The sequence below is a fragment of the Panulirus ornatus genome, chromosome 17 (assembly GCF_036320965.1).
Source record: "Panulirus ornatus isolate Po-2019 chromosome 17, ASM3632096v1, whole genome shotgun sequence".
Taxonomy (NCBI): Eukaryota; Metazoa; Arthropoda; class Malacostraca; order Decapoda; family Palinuridae; genus Panulirus; species Panulirus ornatus.
In genome coordinates, this window is record NC_092240.1 from 50,442,851 (window position 1) to 50,464,994 (window position 22,144).

A 22,144-nucleotide genomic window follows, 5' to 3' on the forward strand; every position below is an offset into this window, starting at 1 on the left:
CCTTGAGTGCAAAAATACTCAGTTAGCTCAGAGAGGACAGCACATGACTTCCCTGGAAACTCCCTCATGAGCCCCTGGGAGCTCACAACCCATTTTGAGAGACAGTACTCTAGAGTAACAATAAGGAAACGGTTTATTGTTTATGCTCTCTTCATTTAAGTCCTGTATCATGTATTAGTTGTGTCTTGTGGATACATGGAATGGAGCTCCACTTAGAGAGTTGATTAAACCTGTTTTATCTCCATCTTTGAGGGTTTTTTATTTGTGTGGGCCTACATCTAGGGCTCAGCTGCTCCTGGTTAATGAGTATATTTTATATTATAGCACTTACACTTTACAGTTTTACAGTAGTTTTTAAGAACTACAGTCTGGTCTGTTTTTCATCCCAGTGGGTATGTATTTTACTCTTCATACTTCCAAAATAAAGTCAGTTGCCTATTAACATAAAATAAGAGTTATGTAACGACTGGGAGTATTACATTTTGGTTCAGGTAGAAGCCTAAGAGGCTTTGTTATACTAAGAAATTAGGGCTCTCTAGGCCCTTAACTGCTTGCGTATACAGACCAGCTTTTCATAGTATAGATCAAATACTATATGATTTCCGTAAAATATATCACCCAAGCAGTCAGCATTTTCTATTCTTCTTGGAAAGTGGATGAATTATTGGAAACTGTGTATGAAGGTTAGTTTTTGTGCATCTGGCAACTTCCCCTGCTGATAAACAGGACTGCCTTTTTATGGTATAAATGATTTGCTGCATTTCCTTGTGTAACATAGCCTTCACATCATCCTCTTCCTTACCAGTGGATTATTAATTTTGACAGTCAGGCCTAGGTCTTGTTTCACTGAGACCACTTACTACCAGATAGTTCTCATAACTTTTCCATCAGTTGACATAGAGATTAGTTTTAGTTCATCTTTGATTTTGCACAACTACAACCTTCTCTCTTGAAGACAAACCAGTTTGATGTTAAGCATTCTTGGATATCCATAGCTCTTTCTCAATTCTTTGAAGATATTTTGTAAATTCTTAGCATACTCAATACTGCCTTTTTCCCTTGGAGAATTTTTCCTCTAATCCTGATATGTTTCATTCTTGAGGACATAGAATGTCTATTCAGATCCAAAAAACTCAGACTATCTTCAGCATTGTTGATGCAATATTTGTGGGCAAATATGCTCAGTGTGTCTTGGGCTTTTACTGGAGTGATTCCACAAAAGAAGGAAGGATGGAGTCACCCTCCCTCCCCATTTTTTATTTCTATTTTTTTGAATGAACCACATTTTCATAGCCTTTGTCATGTTAAATGAGATTTGAAGTTGTTTTACTCTTAAACTGCACCATACATTTGAAATGACAATCCCCCAGTGTGCAAAAAGAAACTCTCAAAAACATTTTCTTCCCTTACAATAATATCTCTAAGTTAGTGAAAAAATACCTCTATTTTCGTGTGGGAGGGTACTGAGTTAACAGCCGTAGCTGGTAGCGAGGAGTCTCCTTTTTTTATGTACATATACAATAATTCTAGGTTTCCTATGGTGTGATTTTTTTTTCTACATGACCTAAACACCAAACACACTTTATGAGTTCTTCCATCTATGATTTATACATCCTATATGTATCATGAACATATTCACACTGCAAATGTTTTTTTATGGTACTGTATAAACATTATTTACATTATTTGCACTGGAGTTATACATATAAAATTTTCTGTATGAGTAAATGAAAAGATAACTTTTTCATCAAAGTATAAAAATAATACAAGCAATTATTTCTTTTACTAGAAAATTGACTTCAATAGTTAATGTATAAATCAGGCTTTCAGCCCTATGATGCATTTATGGTCTCTGCTTATTCTTGGGAAACTGTAATGCATTTTTTTTTCAAGCTGAGTTATGTTGGTAGTAACATGTATGGATGAGATATGGAATCATGCATCAGCCAGAAATTTAAAACATAACCATGAAACTTCTGGGCAGTCTAGAGGCATTGCTGGGTCAGGGTAAACCTATATATTGTGTAATTCATTGTTCTTTCCTTGTATCATTCTGAAAAATTTACTCACTATCATAAAATTTCTCCTTGTCACACATAACGCTTGACAACACAACACACAACTCATTCCTCATAACTTAGATTTTCCTGTGGTGAACACTATGTGCTAGCCCTGCCTTCTGGCAAAATGGTAGGGGCAATAGGAAGAAGTAGTAGGTAGGATCATTATGTCGAAGCATTAAGTAGAAGTAATAGGGAGGTGAATTAGGTAGAAGCAGTAGGTTGAAACATTAGGTAGACATAAGTAGAAGTAATCAGTAGGAACATTGGACAGGAGTCTCTGAAAAAAAACTGTGCTAGAGCTGCCTTCTGCCATTAGCCTTTTAAGGGTGAGGGACTTAGAAAGTGGCATTGGAGTTCGCCACTAGAGAGATTTTTCTGCTGTGGCCACCCCCTTGAGGGAGCAACGGAAGGGAATGGATGGCAGAGTTATAGATAGAATAGTAAAGCTGGTTGCTTCAAAGTGGGACAAAGATAACCAAAGACCCCTTAAGCTCTGTCATACTCCTCAGTTGATAGCTCAGGTTTTTTTTATAGACTATATCAGCTACCTTTCTGATGTAGGAGATGGTGATGCTGTTTCCTGTGGGGCGGGGTGGCGCCGAGAATGAAGGCAAAAGAGTGTGAATATGCACATGTGTATATATATGTATATGGCTGTGTATGTGTATATGTTGATATGTATATGTACGTACGTGTGTATATGTTATATGTGTGTTTATGCGAGTGGAGGGGTCTTCCTTCGTTTGTTTCATGGCGCTTCCTCGCTGACGCGGGAAACGGCGATCAAGTCCAATAACGAAATAATGATAATAATAAACTGTTTTGGAGGACGCCAACCTCAAAGTCTAGAATTTACATTTAGTGATTTTCTCCCTTCTGTACGGGCGGAGGTTTGGATAATGCATAACGGATGAATGAGTTCTACGTACGTGGGGGTCCCACATCTTGACCTGTTCCTCATAAAACAATTTTGGTTGCGTTTTCCAATTTTTTTCTTCTCACGGGTGTTCTCCATACGTTCTATCAACTTAATTCTTGGGGTTGAATACCTAGTTTTGTCTTCAGTTGACAAGGAGACACTGAAGCGCCGCACCTGTAGAACACCAATGCTAATGGTTCATATATATATTGACTAGGAGTCACTGTACCGCTGCACGTATAGAGCACCCATGCTAATGGTTCATATGTCTCTCTTTCTCTCTGTTGCACCACACACCCACCCTCCCACCGACCGCTGCACCTATAGAGCACCCATGCTAATGGTTCATATATCTCTCTCTCTCTTGCACACCACACCCCCCCCCCCCCCTCGACCGACCGCTGCACCTATAGAGCACCCATGCTAATGGTTCATATGTCTCTCTTTCTCTCTTTTGCACACCACACACACACACACACCCTCGACCGCTGCACCTATAGAGCACCCATGCTAATGGTTCATATGTCTCTCTTTCTCTCTTTTGCACACCACACACACACACACACCCTCGACCGCTGCACCTATAGAACACCCATGCTAATGGTTCATATATCTCTCTTTCTCCCTCTTGCACACCACACACACACCCACCCTCGACCGCTGCATCTATAGAGCACCCATGCTAATGGTTCATATATATATTGACTAGGAGTCACTGTACCGCTGCACGTATAGAACACCCATGCTAATGGTTCATATGTCTCTCTTTCACACCACACCCCCCCCCTCTCCCTGCTGCACTATAGAGCACCCACAATGGTTCATATTCCTCTTCTCTCTGCACACCCCCCCCCCCCCCCCTCGACCGACCGCTGCACCTATAGAGCACCCATGCTAATGGTTCATATGTCTCTCTTTCTCTCTGTTGCACACCACACCCCCCCCCCCTCGACCGACCGCTGCACCTATAGAGCACCCATGCTAATGGTTCATATGTCTCTCTTTCTCTCTGTTGCACACCACACACACACACACACCCTCGACCGCTGCACCTATAGAACACCCATGCTAATGGTTCATATGTCTCTCTTTCTCTCTGTTGCACCACACACCCACCCTCGACCGCTGCACCTATAGAGCACCCATGCTAATGGTTCATATGTCTCTCTTTCTCTCTGTTGCACACCACACACACACCCACCCTCGACCGCTGCATCTATAGAACACACATGCTAATGGTTCATATGTCTCTCTTTCTCTCTCTTGCACACCACACACACACACCCACCCTCGACCGCTGTACCTATAGAGCACCCATGCTAATGGTTCATATGTCTCTCTTTCTCTCTGTTGCACACCACACCCCCCCCCCCCTCGACCGACCGCTGCACCTATAGAGCACCCATGCTAATGGTTCATATATCTCTCTTTCTCCCTCTTGCACACCATACACACACACCCACCCTCGACCGCTGTACCTATAGAGCACCCATGCTAATGGTTCATATGTCTCTCCTTCTTTCTCTTGCACACAACACCCTCCCACCCTCGACCGACCGCTGCATCTATAGAGCACCCATGCTAATGGTTCATATATCTCTCTTTCTCCCTCTTGCACACCATACACACACACCCACCCTCGACCGCTGCATCTATAGAGCACCCATGCTAATGGTTCATATGTCTCTCTTTCTCCCTCTTGCACACCACACACACCCACACCCTCGACCGCTGCACGTATAGAACACCCATGCTAATGGTTCATATGTCTCTCTTTCTCCCTCTTGCACACCACACACACCCACACCCTCGACCGCTGTACAGACCTATAGAGCACCCATGCTAATGGTTCATATATCTCTCTTTCTCTCTGTTGCACACCACACACCCCCCCTCGACCGACCGCTGTATCTATAGAGCACCCATGCTAATGGTTCATATGTCTCTCTTTCTCCCTCTTGCACACCACACACACACCCACCCTCGACCGCTGCACCTATAGAGCACCCATGCTAATGGTTCATATATCTCTCTTTCTCCCTGTTGCACACCACACACACACCCACCCTCGACCGCTGCACCTATAGAGCACCCATGCTAATGGTTCATATATCTCTCTTTCTCCCTCTTGCACACCACACACACACACACCCTCCGACCGCTGCACCTATAGAGCACCCATGCTAATGGTTCATATGTCTCTCTGTTGCACACCACACACACACCCACCCTCGACCGCTGCACCTATAGAGCACCCATGCTAATGGTTCATATGTCTCTCTTTCTCCCTCTTGCACACACACACCCACCCTCGACCGCTGCATCTATAGAGCACCCATGCTAATGGTTCATATGTCTCTCTTTCTCCCTCTTGCACACCACACACACACACCCACCCTCGACCGCTGCACCTATAGAGCACCCATGCTAATGGTTCATATGTCTCTCTTTCTCCCTGTTGCACACCACACACACACACCCACCCTCGACCGCTGCACGTATAGAACACCCATGCTAATGGTTCATATATCTCTCTTTCTCCCTCTTGCACACCACACACACACCGACCGACGGTCAGAAGTGGAGGTGGTGTTCGCCTACGAGCCACAGCATGACGACGAGTTGCGGTTGTGTGTGGGCAAGGTGATCACGGACGTCAGCCGACTGGAGACAGGCTGGTACAGGGGTAGGCTGGGCGACGACTCCTGGGGCGTCTTCCCGGACAACTTCGTCAAGGTGAGGTGTTTCTTTCTCTCTTTTTTTAAGATGTATATATACACAATGTGTCTATTTTCTCTCCCGTTTGTAGCAGTATTTCTTTCTCTCGTTTTTTTTAGAGATGTATATACACAATGTGTATTTTTTCTCCCGTTTGTAGCAGTATTTCTTTCTCTTTTTTAGAGATGTATATACATAATGTGTCTATTTTCTCCCGTTTGTAGCAGTATTTCTTTCTTTTTTTAAGAGATGTATATACACAATGTGTATTTTTTCTCCCGGCTTTAGCAGTATTTCTTTCTCTCTTTTTTTAAGAGATATATATACACAATGTGTGTTTTTTCTCCCGTTTGTAGCAGTATTTCCTTCTCTCTTTTTTAGAGATGTATATACACAATGTGTCTATTTTCTCTCCCGTTTGTAGCAGTATTTCTTTCGTTTTTTTTAGAGATGTATATATACACAATGTGTATTTTCTCCCGTTTGTAGCAGTATTTCTTTCTTTTTTTAAGAGATGTATATACACAATATGTGTATTTTCTCTCCCGTTTGTAGCAGTATTTCTTTCTCTTTTCTTAAAGAGATGTATATACACAATGTGTCTATTTTCTCCCGGCTTTAGCAGTATTTCTTTCTCTCTTTTTTTTAAAGAGATGTATATATACACAATGTGTATTTTCTCCCGGCTGTAGCAGTATTTCTTTCTTTTTTTAAGAGATGTATATACACAATGTGTGTATTTTCTCTCCCGTTTGTAGCAGTATTTCTTTCTTTTTTTAAGAGATATATATATACACAATGTGTCTATTTTCTCTCCCGTTTGTAGCAGTATTTCCTTCTCTCTTTTTTAGAGATGTATATACACAATGTGTATTTTTTCTCCCGTTTGTAGCAGTATTTCTTTTTTTAAGATGTATATACATAATGTGTGTATTTTTTCTCCCGGCTTTAGCAGTATTTCTTTCTCTCGTTTTTTTAAGAGATGTATATATACACAATGTGTCTATTTTTTCTCCCGTTTGTAGCAGTATTTCTTTCTTTTTTTAAGAGATGTATATATACACAATGTGTCTATTTTCTCCCGGCTTTAGCAGTATTTCTTTCGTTTTTTTTAGAGATGTATATACACAATGTGTATTTTTTCTCCCGTTTGTAGCAGTATTTCTTTCTTTTTTAAGAGATGTATATACACAATGTGTGCATTTTCTCTCCCGGCTTTAGCAGTATTTCTTTCTTTCTTTTTTTAAGAGATATGTATACACAATGTGTGTATTTTCTCCCGGCTTTAGCAGTATTTCTTTCTCTCTTTTTTTTTTAAAGAGATGTATATATACACAATGTGTGTATTTTTTCTCCCGTTTGTAGCAGTATTTCCTTCTCTCTTTTAGAGATGTATATACACAGTGTGTGTATTTTCTCCCGGCTTTAGCAGTATTTCTTTCTTTTTTTACGAGATGTATATACACAATGTGTATTTTCTCCCGGCTGTGGCACATGATCGTGTTTATAAGTTCGAAACTTCAATCCAGACCGCTATGAAGGTAAGTTTAATCTTTGTAGGGGGGACAAGTAACACCTATTTCTGTTCAAATATGAGCAAAGGAATTGTTTCAAAGCCGTCGCCTCCCGCCGCCCCTCGTTCCATTTATGCATGCTGGAGCTATTGGGGAAGATTTCCTATCATAGATTGTTATGGTCGAGTGTTGTGCAGGATGTTGGCTTACTACACTGACGCTGTGTTTGCCAATGCAAGTGATGAGGGGTAGCTTGATGTCTTGATAGATTAGAGGGAGAGGGAAGGGTACGTATTCGGTTTGACGAGTGGCGGTCTAGTTTCATTCTGGCGAAAGTTATGGTATAGGCAACATTAGAGTCATCTTAAATGGTATAGGCAACATTGGAGTCATCTTAAATGGTATAGGCAACATTGGAGTCATCTTAAATGGTATAGGCAACATTAGAGTCATCTTAAATGGTATAGGCAACATTAGAGTCATCTTAAATGGTATAGGCAACATTAGAGTCATCTTAAATGGTATAGGCAACATTAGAGTCATCTTAAATGGTATAGGCAACATTGGAGTCATCTTAAATGGTATAGGCAACATTAGAGTCATCTTAAATGGTATAGGCAACATTAGAGTCATCTTAAATGGTATAGGCAACATTAGAGTCATCTTAAATGGTATAGGCAACATTAGAGTCATCTTAAATGGTATAGGCAACATTAGAGTCATCTTAAATGGTATAGGCAACATTAGAGTCATCTTAGATGGTATAGGCAACATTAGAGTCATCTTAAATGGTATAGGCAACATTAGAGTCATCTTAAATGGTATAGGCAACATTGGAGTCATCTTAAATGGTATAGGCAACATTGGAGTCATCTTAAATCCCCCCCTTTTTGAAGTACAGAGGCTGATCTAATGTGGTGTGTGTGTATGTGTGTGTGTGTGTGTGTGAAGATTATTCGTGAAGTTGAGTTGTGCTGGGGTGGACAGCCAGCGAGTGTCTTACTTTGCCTTATTGGGATTGGTAAGAGTTGGAGGGCTTCTTTGGAGCCTCGCCTGGGTTCTCCTCCATACCTACCTTGCAAAGTGAGGTGTGCAGATGTTACCCACTCCTCACTCGGGTTTGTGGGTCGGTCCCGGCATCTCCCAATGAGGGTAGCGCCATGGAATTGGTCCTCTCTCTCTCTCTCTCTCTCTCTCTCTCTCTCTCTCTCTCTCTCTCTCTCTCTCTCTCTCTCTCTCTCTCTCTCTCTCAATGCAGGGGGGGATCTGTAAGATGAGCCATTTGATTCCATTTTGCAACCAGGGTGGAACAGGGATCTTGCAGCAAGATCTTTCTTTTGCACCCTGAAATCAACACATGTTGTAAGGGTTTCCCCGGGCCTGATTAATGTCAGGGTTTGAAGGTGTTGTACTCCATGAACAGTCCGTCTTGGCACTGTGGTACGACGAAAGTGAAACTGCCGTTAGATCTACTGGGGGGGGGGGGGGGGATTAGCTGGCTTCATCTCCATAATGGGGGAGGTTTGCCTTACACACTGCTGTTCCCTTGGAGAATAGAACCAAATGGGCCAATTTTGTCTCGGGGGTGGGGACTTCCATCCATCCTCAACTGCCTCCTTGCCCAGGTCATGTTCCCGGGTTCGCACGGAAGTGTAGATCGACATGGTGAACCTACCTGGGTAATTTTTGAGCATTTCCCTGGTTCCTCCCAAAGCTCTTAATATAAAGGTAGATTCCAAACCGAACTGGCATACTTACTGACCTAACAACACCTATGCAAGCAGTTTATATAACCCCATTCCCTCCTCCACTAGACAGTAGTGTACTTTTCGGCTCTAACTGTTGTCCACATTGTCAAGGAAGGTGCCTTCAAAAACGGAAGGCCCTAAATTTCATACCACTTTCGCGCCCAGTTACCTTCGTCATATGACACTGCTGTGGTGGTTGAACCAGATATACACCAGGTTTCGAACCCTCATACCAAACGTAACCTTATACTGTTGCAGTAATACGTAAGAATGTGTCTTCTTCGCCCCCGTGAATAAACTTGAACAAACTCAGTTATTGGGGAAAATATACGAATTTCTGACTGTATTTCTGTGAACCATGTTATTCACTGTACATGGGGAACAGAACTGGGCCCTGTGCGATCCTCTGTGGAGCACTTTGAATACGGCATTTGGCTCCATAACTTCAGTGTAAAAAAAAATGAAAACTGCTTTTCAAACCACCGTAATATTCCATCAGTCGTACAGTAACTGTATAAACTGTGCTTTTTCTCCTCATTTCATGAGAAACGTCATTAAAGGCTTTCACAAAAGTCTGTCATACAGATATCATCTTTCACGCCGGTGAACATCTGATAAAATAATTGTGTTAGATTATTTACACACTGTATAATTCACCGGACTGTTAATGTTATTTGATAAGCATCAGCTTTGAATATAACTATATAACTATATATCTCTATATACCAAACTCGGAGATCGATTTAGGCGAAGTTAGATTCAGTTCTGTGATAGATTGTTTTGTCCATATCACCTTAGCATAACACTTTCTAGACGCGGAAACCATGAATGGTGGAGAGGGGTTAAAAGTGGTGCAGTTTGACATTCACATTCATGGGTTAAAGAGTGTTTTGCATCGTTTCAGTGAAGCAGTTCACACTCTTCTATCGTATCAAGAAGTTTACGGTCATATATATATATATATATATTTTTTTTTTATATACTATTCGCCATTTCCCGCGATAGCGAGGTAGCGTTAAGAACAGAGGACTGGGCCTTTTAGGGAATACCCTCACCTGGCCCCCTTCTCTGTTCCTTCTTTTGGAAAATTAAAAAAAAAAAAAAAAACGAGAGGGGAGGATTTCCAGCCCCCCGCTCCCTTCCCTTTTAGTCGCCTTCTACGACACGCAGGGAATACGTGGGAAGTATTCTTTCTCCCCTATCCCCAGGGATATATATATATATATATATATATATATATATATATATATATTCATGAGAAAACATCCGGTAGTGCTCCTTTGAAAGTATTATTTATAATAATTAGTAATTATAGGTGCTTGTTGCCAGTGAAATTGGGTGGTATGGGCATATATGATACAATACTTTATATATATATGAATATTGAAGTCGTAAAGCATCCTAGGTAAAAAGAGACAGTTCTCATGTTAGTCCTATATTATGAGACTAATGCTAGTCCTACATTAGTAATGTAAGGTGTGTGTGTGTGTGTGTGTGTGTGTGTGTGTGTGTGTGTGATCGTTTAGGGGTTAGAATAACATTCAATAACATATTAGACCCTACCGGAGCCTAACATTCGTACTACATGTCCCTTAATTTAACATCAGTTAGTTCCCTTAATGCCTGCCCACACACACACACACACACACACACACACACACACACACACACACACACACACACCTCTTACCTTATGTTAAAATCGTTGTCTTCTCCACTGTGTGCCAGCCAGTGTGGTCGCAAACCCAGAGTCGAACTTGTCCACTGCAGACGAGAAGGGGTTGTTTAGAGGAGTGCGTGAGTTAACTGTCGAATTGTGTGGTTCTTGTTCACTGCAGACGAGAAAGGGGTTGTTTAGAGGACTGGTGTGGCTTAACTGTCGAATTGTGTGGTTCTTGTCCACTGCAGACGAGAAAGGGGTTGTTTTAGAGGACTGTGTGGCTTAACTGTCGAATTGTGTGGTTCTTGTTCACTGCAGACGAGAAGGGGGTTGTTTAGAGGACTGGTGTGGCTTAACTGTCGAATTGTGTGGTTCTTGTCCACTGCAGACGAGAAGGGGGTTGTTTAGAGGACTGGTGTGGCTTAACTGTCGAATTGTGTGGTTCTTGTTCACTGCAGACGAGAAGGGGGTTGTTTAGAGGACTGGGTGGCTTAACTGTCGAATTGTGTGGTTCTTGTCCACTGCAGACGAGAAAGGGTTGTTTTAGAGGACTGGTGTGGCTTAACTGTCGAATTGTGTGGTTCTTGTTCACTGCAGACGAGAAGGGGTTGTTTTAGAGGACTGGTGTGGCTTAACTGTCGAATTGTGTGGTTCTTGTCCATTGCAGACGAGAAGGGGTTGTTTAGAGGACTGGTGTGGCTTAACTGTCGAATTGTGTGGTTCTTGTTCACTGCAGACGAGAAGGGGTTGTTTAGAGGACTGGGTGAGTTAACTGTCGAATTGTGTGGTTCTTGTCCACTGCAGACGAGAAGGGGTTGTTTTAGAGGACTGGTGTGGCTTAACTGTCGAATTGTGTGGTTCTTGTCCACTGCAGACGAGAAGGGGGTTGTTTTAGAGGACTGGTGTGGCTTAACTGTCGAATTGTGTGGTTCTTGTCCACTGCAGACGAGAAGGGGTTGTTTAGAGGAGTGCGGTCCAGGGTCTTCTGGGGATGTTCCAACTCTGTGCTGGCAATAGATGTCTCTTTTTCTTTTCTCTTTTTTTAAACTATGGTATTCAGAAGTAAGAGTTTATGTGAATGTATTGGTTGAGGCTCATTTACGACCAATCAAATACGAGGACTACCCTTAAAGACGTGAGAGAAATGAGGCAATTTAGCTGTTTATTGAAAGTGTTGGAATCACCATTGAGCAATTTCTAGGCTACTGAGTTTGCCTTTAAAGTGATATGATGGAAGAAAGGGGCGGTTGTGAGTTGAATGGTTCGCCACTAACATATTAAATCAATAGTTCGCGCAATAATTTCGCGCATTATTATTATTTTTGTTTTGAAGGGGACCCTTTTTTATTTGGCTTTTACTGTGCTAGTTGAGGCAACCAATCAGTCTATTAGCTGAGGAGTACATGAATGATTGCGCTCGTAGCTGTGAGTGGGAGGGAGGGACATTAGGCGATACAGTAATAACAGCCAGTTGCTGTACTCCTCTTTTTGGCCCTTGGATGTCACCTTCCCTCTCTCTCTCTCTCTCTCTCTCTCTCTCTCTCTCCTCTCTCTCTCTCTCTCTCTCTCTCTCTCTCTCTCTCGTGACCCCGAAATGGATAGATGGATGGATGGGGAAAGGGGAGAGAGAGGAGGGGAGGTTGAGATTAAACTCGTGTTGTGTTTAAACTTATACCCGTGTTTTTGAAGGTTAAGAAAAAAAAAACCCAAACTAGATGTTAGCTATAGATTAAGGTCATGGGGTTAAATACACCTCCCCCCTCCTTTATTTTAAAGGTCGACTGGGGGGGCGGGCCCTGTGTGTGTGTGTGTGTGTGTGTCAGGTGGAGGCTGGGCTCCTGTGTTGTTTACGAGTTAATGATGGAGACAGTGATGAATGAACACCTGAGATGAAAAAAGCTAATTAGATTTCCCACGCAGAGGGAAAAAATAAAAACGGGAAGGGAGGGATTAAAGTAAAGTTTATGGATGCGTTGGTGTTTAATGACATTTAATTAACGACTGTCACTTGAGATGGTTGTGATGTATATAAATAAAGATGTCATTAACGACTGTCACTTGAGATGGTTGTGATATGGATATGAATAAAGATAGATTAACAATTAGCAATTGCCACTTGGTGACTAACGATTGTCACGTGAGGTGGTTATGATAAATGTAAATAAAGATGTAATTAACAATTCCCACTTGAGATTGTTATGGTAAATATAAACATATGATTATCGAGTGTCACTTAAGATGGTTATGATAACTACAGATATAGATCTACTGACAATTTTGAGTATTGAGAATAATGGTTTAACTCCTTTTTTTTTTTTTTTTTAAACTATTCGCCATTTCCCGCGTTAACGAGGTAGCGTTAAGAACAGAGGACTGGGCCTTTTAGGGAATACCCTCACCTGGCCCCCTTCTCTGTTCCTCCTTTTGGAAAATTAAAAAAAAATAAAACGAGAGGGGAGGATTTCCAGCGCCCTCCTCAGCTCCCTCCCCTTTTAGTCGCCTTCTACGACACGCAGGGAATACGTGGGAAGTATTCTTTCTCCCCTATCCCCAGGGATAGGATAGGTTTAACTCCTATGACACCTTATTTATTAAAACTTTTGGAGGTTTATTTTTAATTCTAATTTGAAAAGATAGAAGCCATTGATGTGTCGTTCTGTTTTCTCTCTGTTTCTATGGAATGTGAGAGGCAGTGAAGTGGAAGGCAAGCGTTGATATCGCCTTATAGATCACAAGGCACCCGTCTGCAAGAAGCTTTCCCAGTGTGGACGTTGTTAAATGATAAAAAGCACTGAGAATGATCAGGGCCAGAGAGACATGGCTACCCACATAAACATAGCGGCCGCCATCTTGAATTGGGAATTAGTATTATTATGATAACAGAGGCAGCCATTTAAGTCATTGTCGTAGACCATTTACCTCGTCTTAGGCCATTTTACTCGTTGTCATAGACCATTTACCTTGTCTTAGGCCATTTTACTCATTGTCATAGACCATTTAAGTCTTTGTTATAGGCCATTTAAGTCGTTGTCATAGACCATTTACTTCGTCTTAGGCCATTTTACTCGTTGTCATAGACCATTTACCTTGTCTTAGGCCATTTTACTCGTTGTCATAGACCATTTACCTCCTCTTAGGCCATTTTACTCATTGTCATAGACCATTTAAGTCGTTGTCATAGACCATTTACCTCGTCTTAGGCCATTTTACTCATTGTCATAGACCATTTAAGTCGTTGTCATAGACCATTTAAGTCGTTGTCATAGGCCATTTAAGTCGTTGTCATAGGCCATTTAAGTCGTTGTCATAGGCCATTTAAGTCGTTGTCATAGACCATTTAAGTCGTTGTCATAGACCATTTAAGTCGTTGTCATAGACCATTTAAGTCGTTGTTATAGGCCATTTAAGTCTTTATCGTAGACCATTTAACTTGTCATATACCATATAAGTCGTTGTCATAGGCCATTTAAGTCGTTGTCATAGACCATTTAACTTGTCATATACCATTTAGGTCGTTGTCATAGGCCATTTAAGTCGTTGTCATAGGCCATTTAACTCGTCATATACCATTTAACTCGTCATATACCCTTTAAGTCGTTGTCATAGGCCATTTAAGTCGTTGTCATAAGCCATTTAAGTCGTTGTCGTAGGCCATTTAAGTCGTTGTCACAGACCGTGTGCGTCGGAACTGGTGAATTATGCTGGAGCACAGGTATGAGGGACCTAATTAAGACAGAGGGTGGTATCTTGCGTTACGTGTTGGACTTTTATATATTTTCTTCTTCAATTAGTCCAGAAATTCTTCCGTCTTGATTGTCTAAGAGGCAAAAGAAATGATGGCCATTCGTAGGCAAGTGGTCATAGGAAAATATCAAATCCACATTTAACGATATTGTAAATCATGAAGTTACGTGTCTTGTACTGCATGACTTATTATGGTGTTCGTAAGGTGAATTGGGGGGTTTGGTGTCAGAGAGAGAGAGAGAGAGAGAGAGAGAGAGAGAGAGAGAGAGAGAGAGAGAGAGAGGAGAGAGAGAGAAAGAGAGAGGGGGGGGGAGCTGACGGATGTAGCGGAGAGAGAGAGAGAGAGAGAGAGAGAGAGAAGAGAGAGAGAGAGAGAGAGAGAGGAGAGAGGAAAAACAGACGAATGTAGCAAGAAATTTCAAAGCTGTGTGTTGCGCCTCTCTCTCTCTCTCTCTCTCTCTCTCTCTCTCTCTCTCTCTCTCTCTCTCTCTCTCTCTCGTGTCGCTACGGAGAGTGTAAAACACACACACACACACACACACCCCTACCCTTTTTTTTTTTTCTCCCCCCTCATCCTGCTGCTGCCTGCTGCTGCTGTGTTGCCTCAGTGACGGTGCTGTGTTTTACCCCCCCCCCCCGTTGGGAGATGTTCCACACACACACACACACACACACACACACACACACACACACACACACACACACACACACACCAGCGGCGGGCCGGGGAGTACAGTAGCATTCGACATCTCTTATCACACGGCTCCCTTCGCCCTTGAACGAACACCTCCCTCCCCCGACATCTTAAGACTCAATATCTCTCTCTCTCTCTCTCTCTCTCTCTCTCTCTCTCTCTCTCTCTCTCTCTCTCTCTCTCTCTCACGGGACGTTAGCCAATGGCGATGCTCCTTGGTCTTAATCGTAAAAGTGTTTACGTAGGCTATGAAGTGAGTATGAAAAAAAAAAATTTATATATATATATATATATATATATATTATATATATATATATATATATATATATATTATATATATATATATATTTTTTTTTTTTTTTTTAATCAGATTTTCTACTCCATGTTTAACTATAGCACTCTGGGCTTGGGCTGTGAGTGAGTGAGTGTGTGTGAGTGAGTCAAGTGAGGAGGTGGGCGGGGTGTGAGGCTAATGTGCACTTGATCCCTTCCCAAAATGTGGGGACACGAGTTAAAGATAAGGAGACAGATAAGGGTGGAGGTGTGGAAAGATAAGAGGATGGATGGGCGTGGGGTGCCATATGGGTGTGACATGTCTTAGAAGCTGGAGTTCGACCTGGTCCCCTCACCTGGGGTGTGTGAGGTTCGTGAGGGAGTAAGCGAGGGGTTTGGTACCTGGGTGTGTGAGGTTCGTGAGGGAGTAAACGAAGGTGGGTACCTGGGTGTGTGAGGTTCGTGAGGGAGTAAGCGAGGGGTGGGTTAGTAGGTGGGTTGGTGGGTGGGTGGGTGTGCTATATAACGGTCGTGTGTAACGCTCGCTTCTCTTTGATAACAATGCAGCCCACACAGCACCTCCCCCTTAACTGATAATAGAGTTTGAAAAACTGATAATAATGATAATAATAAAGGAGTTTGTGCTCGAACTCTCTGACTGACTGACACACGGTGTGTTCGTTTTTGAGATGTGTGTTTGTGTGGGGTTGGTGTGGATGTGTTACGATTCTCTTGCCGTCAGTCCTTGACTTGTGACGTGGGTTGTGGGATCGCTCGTGTCCCGTAGGGTGAGTGGGATGTCTTGTGAGGTGGGTTGTGGGATCGCTCGTGCCCCGTAGGGTGAGTGGGATGTCTTGTGAGGTGGTTGTGGGATCGCTCGTGCCCCGTAGGGTGAGTGGGATGTCTTGTGAGGTGGTTGTGGGATCGCTCGTGCCCCGTAGGGTGAGTGGGATGTCTTGTGAGGTGGGTTGTGGGATCGCTCGTGTCCCGTTGGTGGGTGTGGGATGTCTTGTGAGGTGGGTTGTGGGATCGCTCGTGCCCCGTAGGGTGGGTGGGATGTCTTGTGAGGTGGTTGTGGGATCGCTCGTGCCCCGTAGGGTGGGTGGGATGTCTTGTGAGGTGGGTTGTGGGATCGCTCGTGTCCCGTAGGGTGGGTGGGATGTCTTTGGTGGGTTGTGGGATCGCTCGTGCCCCGTAGGGTGGGTGGATGTCTTGTGAGGTGGGTTGTGGGATCGCTCGTGTCCCGTAGGGTGAGTGGGATGTCTTGTGACGTGGTTGTGGGATCGCTCGTGCCCCGTAGGGTGGGTGGGATGTCTTGTGAGGTGGGTTGTGGGATCGCTCGTGTCCCGTAGGGTGAGTGGGATGTCTTGTGACGTGGTTGTGGGATCGCTCGTGTCCCGTAGGGTGGGTGGGATGTCTTGTGAGGTGGGTTGTGGGATCGCTCGTGTCCCGTAGGGTGAGTGGGATGTATTGTGATGTGGTTGTGGGATCGCTCGTGTCCCGTAGGTGAGTGGATGTCTTGTGAGGTGGTTGTGGGATCGCTCGTGCCCCGTAGGGTGGGTGGGATGTCTTGTGAGTGGTTGTGGGATCGCTCGTGCCCCGTAGGGTGAGTGGGATGACTTGTGACGTGGTTGTGGGATCGCTCGTGTCCCGTAGGGTTGGGTGGGATGTTCTTATGAGGGGGGTTGTTGGATCGCTAGTGTCCCAGTAGGGTTGGGGGATGTCTTGTGAGGTGGGGGTTTTGGGATCGCTCGTGTCCGTAGGGGGGGTGGATGGCTTGTGAGGTGGTTGTGGGATCGCTCGTGTCCCGTAGGGTGAGTGGGATGACTTGTGACGTGGTTGTGGGATCGCCCCGTGTCCCGTAGGGGGTGGGATGGGCATGTGACGTGGTTGTGGATCGCTCGTGTCCCGTAGGGGGGGTGGGATGTCTTGTGAGGTGGGTTGTGGGATCGCTCGTGTCCCGTAGGGTTGGGTGGGATGTCTTGTGAGGTGGTTGTGGGATCGCTCGTGTCCCGTAGGGTGGGTGGGATGTCTTGTGACGTGGTTGTGGGATCGCTCGTGTCCCGTAGGGTGAGGTGGGATGTTCTTGTGACGTTGGGTGTGGGATCGCTCGTGCCCGTTTAGGGTGAGGGGGGATGGTCTTTGAGACGTGGTTGTGGGATCGCTTGTCCGTAGGGTGGGTGGGATTTTCTTGTTGAGGGGGTTGTTGGGATCGCTGTGTCCCGTAGGGTGGGGTGGGATGTATTTGATGGGGTTTGTGGGATCGCTCTTTGTCCCGTAGGGTGAGTGGGATGTTTTGGGTGGGTGGGTTGTGGGATCGCTCGTGCCCCTTTAGGGGGGGGTGGGAATGTCTTGGAGGTGGGTTGTGGGATCGCTCGTGCCTCGTAGGGTGGGTGGGATGTTTTGGGTGAGGTGGTTGTGGGATCGCTCGTGCCCACGTAGGGTGAGTGGATGTATTGTGAGGTGGGTTGGGGGATCGCTCGTGCCCCGTAGGGGGGTTTGGGATGTCTTGTTGAGGTGGTTGTGGGTCGCTCGTGCCCCGCTAGGGTGGGTGGGATGTCTTGTGAGGTGGGTTGTGGGATCGCTCGTTCCGTAGGGTGAGTGGGATGTCTTGTGAGGTGGTTGTGGGATCGCTCGTGCCCCGTAGGGTGGGTGGGATGTCTTGTGAGGTGGTTGTGGGTTCGCTGTCCGTAGGGTGTGTGGATGTCTTGTAGGTTGGTGTGTGGGATCGCTCGTGCCCCGTAGGGTGAGTGGGATGTATTGTGAGGTGGGTTGTGGGATCGCTCGTGCCCGTAGGGTGGGTGGGATGTCTTGTGAGGTGGTTGTGGGATCGCTCGTGCCCCGTAGGGTGGGTGGGATGTCTTGTGAGGTGGGTTGTGGGATCGCTCGTGTCCCGTAGGGTGAGTGGGATGTCTTGTGAGGTGGTTGTGGGATCGCTCGTGCCCGTAGGGTGGGTGGGATGTCTTGTGAGGTGGTTGTGGGATCGCTCGTGTCCCGTAGGGTGAGTGGATGTCTTAGTGAGTGTTGTGGGATCGCTCGTGTCCCGTAGGCGTGAGTGGGAGTCTTGTGAGGTGGGTTGTGGGATCGCTCGTGTCCCGTAGGGTTGGGTGGGATGTATTCCACGGCGTTAGGGGGGTTTCCCTCATGGAGCAGCCTTGAGCCGGGGCAGTGTTATCGATTTTTTGATCCTTTTGATTGTAGAGTGAGGCAGAAAGGGTCGATAGTTGGGCCCTCCTCACCCCCCCTGGATGGTGGCGGTGGGTTAGGGGAAGGAGAGGTTGTGGTTGTTGGGGTGTTGGTGGAGTTTAAGTGAACGGGTTGTGAGGTGGTGTTGGATGGAGGGTGTTGGTGAAGTCTGAATGAACGGGTTGTGAGGTGGTGTTGGATGGAGGGTGTTGGTGAAGTCTGAGGGAGCGGGTTGTGAAGTGGTGTTGGATGGAGGGTGTTGGTGAAGTCTGAGGGAGCGGGTTGTTGAGGTTGGTGTTGGTGGGAGGGTGTGGTGAAGTCTGAGGGAAGGCGGTTGTGAGAGTGGTGTTGGATGGTGGGTGTTGGTGAAGTTGAGGGCGGGTTTTTTGGGGAGGGGTAGTGGTGTTGGATGGTGGGTGTTGGTGAAGTCTGAGGGAACGGGTTGTGAGGTGGTGTTGGAGGAGGGTGTTGGTGAAGTCTGAGGGAGCGGGTTGTGAGGTGGTGTTGGATGGAAGGTGTTGGTGAAGTCTGAGGGAACGGGTTGTGAGGTGGTGTTGGATGGAGGGTGTTGGTGAAGTCTGAGGGAACGGGTTGTGAGGTGGTGTTGGATGGAAGGTGTTGGTGGAGTCTTAGTGAAGGGGTTGTGAGGTTGTGGTTGCTGGGTGTTGGTGGAGTCTTAGTGAAGGGGTTGTGAGGTTGTGGTTGCTGGGTGTTGGTGGAGTCTTAGTGAAGGGGTTGTGAGGTTGTGGTTGCTGGGTGTTGGTGGAGTCTTAGTGAAGGGGTTGTGAGGTTGTGGTTGCTGGGTGTTGGTGGAGTCTTAGTGAAGGGTTGTGAGGTTGTGGTTGCTGGGTGTTGGTGGAGTCTTAGTGAAGGGGTTGTGAGGTTGTGGTTGCTGGGTGTTGGTGGAGTCTTAGTGAAGGGGTTGTGAGGTTGTGGTTGCTGGGAGCCTCAGTCGAGGGGGTTGTGAGTTGATGTTGTGGTAAAGGGTGGGCGGGGGGGAAACCTTTAATAATTCCCATGGTTGTTATTTTATAAGGCGTCGACTAACGCAAACACATACTTCTCCCTTCCCTCTCTCTCTCTCTCTTCTCTCTCTCTCTCTCTCTCTCTCTCTCTCTCTCTCTCCCTCCCTCACTGGTATGGTCCACCCGCCACCTCCACCTCCACCTCCACCTCCTCCTGTGTTCACACGTTGGTCGCCTCACCCGGGCCAACTGAACGCGCTATTATCGATCCTCATATCCATGTGCTTTTCCCCCAGGCTGGCTATATGATGCGTGTTAAACCCCCCTAGCCTCTTGTGGTGGGTGGTGGGTTCGGGCCGCTGTTGGTGCGGTGGTGGGCCAGGCGCCAGTATGGCTGGTGGGTCACACCACTGTTGGTGTGGTGGTGGGCCAGGGACTAGTATAGCTGGTGGGTCAGACCACTGTTAGTGTGGTGGTGGGCCAGGCGCTAGTATGGCTGGTGGGTCAGACCACTGTTGGTGTGGTGGTGGGCCAGGCGCCAGTATGATGGTGGGTCAGACCACTGTTGGTGTGGTGGTGGGCCAGGGACTAGTATAGCTGGTGGGTCAGACCACTGTTGGTGTGGTGGTGGGCCAGGCGCCAGTATGATGGTGGGTCAGGCCACTGTTGGCGTGGTGGTGGGCCAGGCGCCAGTATGATGGTGGGGATCGACATGTTGGTGTGGGTAGTGGGCCAGGGACTAGTCTAGCTGGTGGGTCAGACCACTGTTAGTGTGGTGGTGGGCCAGGCCAGGGGTCTTGGATAGCTTTATTGTTGATAAAATTTGCAAACAATTCCCCTTCTTGTCCACATAATAAGTTTATGATACGCTCGTTGTCTGTCTTGGACAATCACTTGTTTACCAAATGGGGTCGTAGCTTCGTCTCTTCTTCGTTGTAGATCAACTGACTGTTATATTTCTCTCTTGTATCTCCCCTGATGATTGATGATGTGATTATGACACGAAAGTGCACTTGGCAACTTATCGTGTTTCATTTTCCCCCGTGGAAACGCTTGCATTCCCGCTACCCCTCCCTAGGAAGGCAACACATTGACCCCCATCGTAGGATCAGCCACCAATATTAGGTCTTCCGTCCACAACCCACACCCACACACACTGTGTCTGTCACACCCACACACACTGTGTCTGTGTCATACCCTTCCACCGGGTCCTTTTGGCCCCAAGACGAAGAAAGGTGTAGCGGCTTGCATTACACATCAGGTAAAGAGAGGGAGCTATTTTCTTTTTCTTTCTCTTTCTCTCTTTTGGGGAGGAAGAAAAAGAAGTGATATGATGCTGTAGTGCTCATATTATCAATGAAAAGTGTGGTGGTATACGCTTTAAGATCTAATGTTGTGTCTTGCTTGCCCAAGAATCGTATGTGGACAAAGAAACGAGGTCTGTGGCCCGAGAGCCACAGACCAATTCCATAATGATGAGGTTAGAGAAGGTGTTCGGCAACGATAGGATCGCCAGTTACAACTGTCTAAGTTAACGTGAGAGGAACCAAACAGTGGCATTGGCGTAGGCCGTGAGGTCATGATTGCGTCATCGAGGGGGCGGGGCGTCGTGGAGGAGGAGGAGGAGCCGCGCTATTGGCGGAGACCGTCGTGAACGTCACGCTGAGGGCGTGTGTGTGTGTGTGTGTGTGTGTGTGTGTGTGTGTGTGTGTGTGTTTTGCCATTGGTCACCCCCCGCGTCCACACACACACACACCTCATCTCTCATACCATATTGCGACCGTGGCTCTCCAGACTCCATTCCTCCGTGGCCTCTCCAGCCTCCTCCCTCCGTGGCCTCTCCAGACTCCTTCCTCCGTGGCCTCTCCAGACTCCATCCTCCGTGGCCTCTCCAGACTCCATCCTCCGTGGCCTCTCCAGGACTCCTTCCTTCGTGGCCTCTCCAGGCTCCTTCTTTCGTGGCCTCTCCAGACTCCTTCCTTCGTGGCCTCTCCAGGCTCCTTCCTTCCTTCCTTCACGCCCGCCACCTGAATTCATACGTAACTAGCATCTAACTTCTTAACAGACGTTCTAACTATGTCTCGTGCTCAGCGTCTTCTTTGTACAAGTGCCCTCTCGTGACACACACACACACACACACACACACACACACACACACACACACACACACACACACACACACACTGGTGGTCGTGCGTCCAGTTTTTTAATAAAAAAAAAAAAGAGGAGCCCATTTGTTTTCGGGTCGTCCAGCTAGCTTATGGAGGAAGCTGTATGGGAATGGTTGGTGTCTGGTCCTCCTCTCTCTCTTCTCTCTCTCTCTCTCTCTCTCTCTCTCTCTCTCTCTCTCTCTCTCTCTCTCTCTCTCTCATAGTCGTACACCGTATTGCATGCCCCCCCCGTACGACTCCTCCTCCTTCTCTTCCCATGTGTGTATGTAGCGAATCGAACGTATGTCATGTGTGTGTGTGTGTGTGTGTGTGTGTGTGTGTATGTGTGTGTGTGTGTGTATGTGCGTGTGTGGGCGTTTATGTACATACATGTGTATGTGGGTGGGTTGGGCCATTCCTCGTCTTTTTTTGCTGCGCTACCTCGCTAACGCGGGAGACAGCGGTTAAGTATGATAGATGATGAATACATTAATATATATATATATTATA

The 22,144-nt window shown here is 45.9% G+C and overlaps 1 protein-coding gene across 6 annotated transcripts in view; it reads left to right on the forward strand.

Annotated features, from left to right (window-relative positions):
- Positions 1–22,144, forward strand: part of LOC139754741 (SH3 domain-containing kinase-binding protein 1-like) — a 270,667-nt gene that overhangs the window by 1,755 nt on the left and 246,768 nt on the right. For 5 of the 6 annotated variants that reach the window (XM_071672472.1, XM_071672474.1, XM_071672476.1 and 2 more), the window contains exon 2: positions 5,561–5,718. In XM_071672472.1, the coding sequence (XP_071528573.1) occupies positions 5,561–5,718 (158 nt within the window). The remainder of the gene's footprint in view (positions 1–5,560; positions 5,719–22,144) is intronic. The other variant, XM_071672473.1, reaches the window with a different exon arrangement.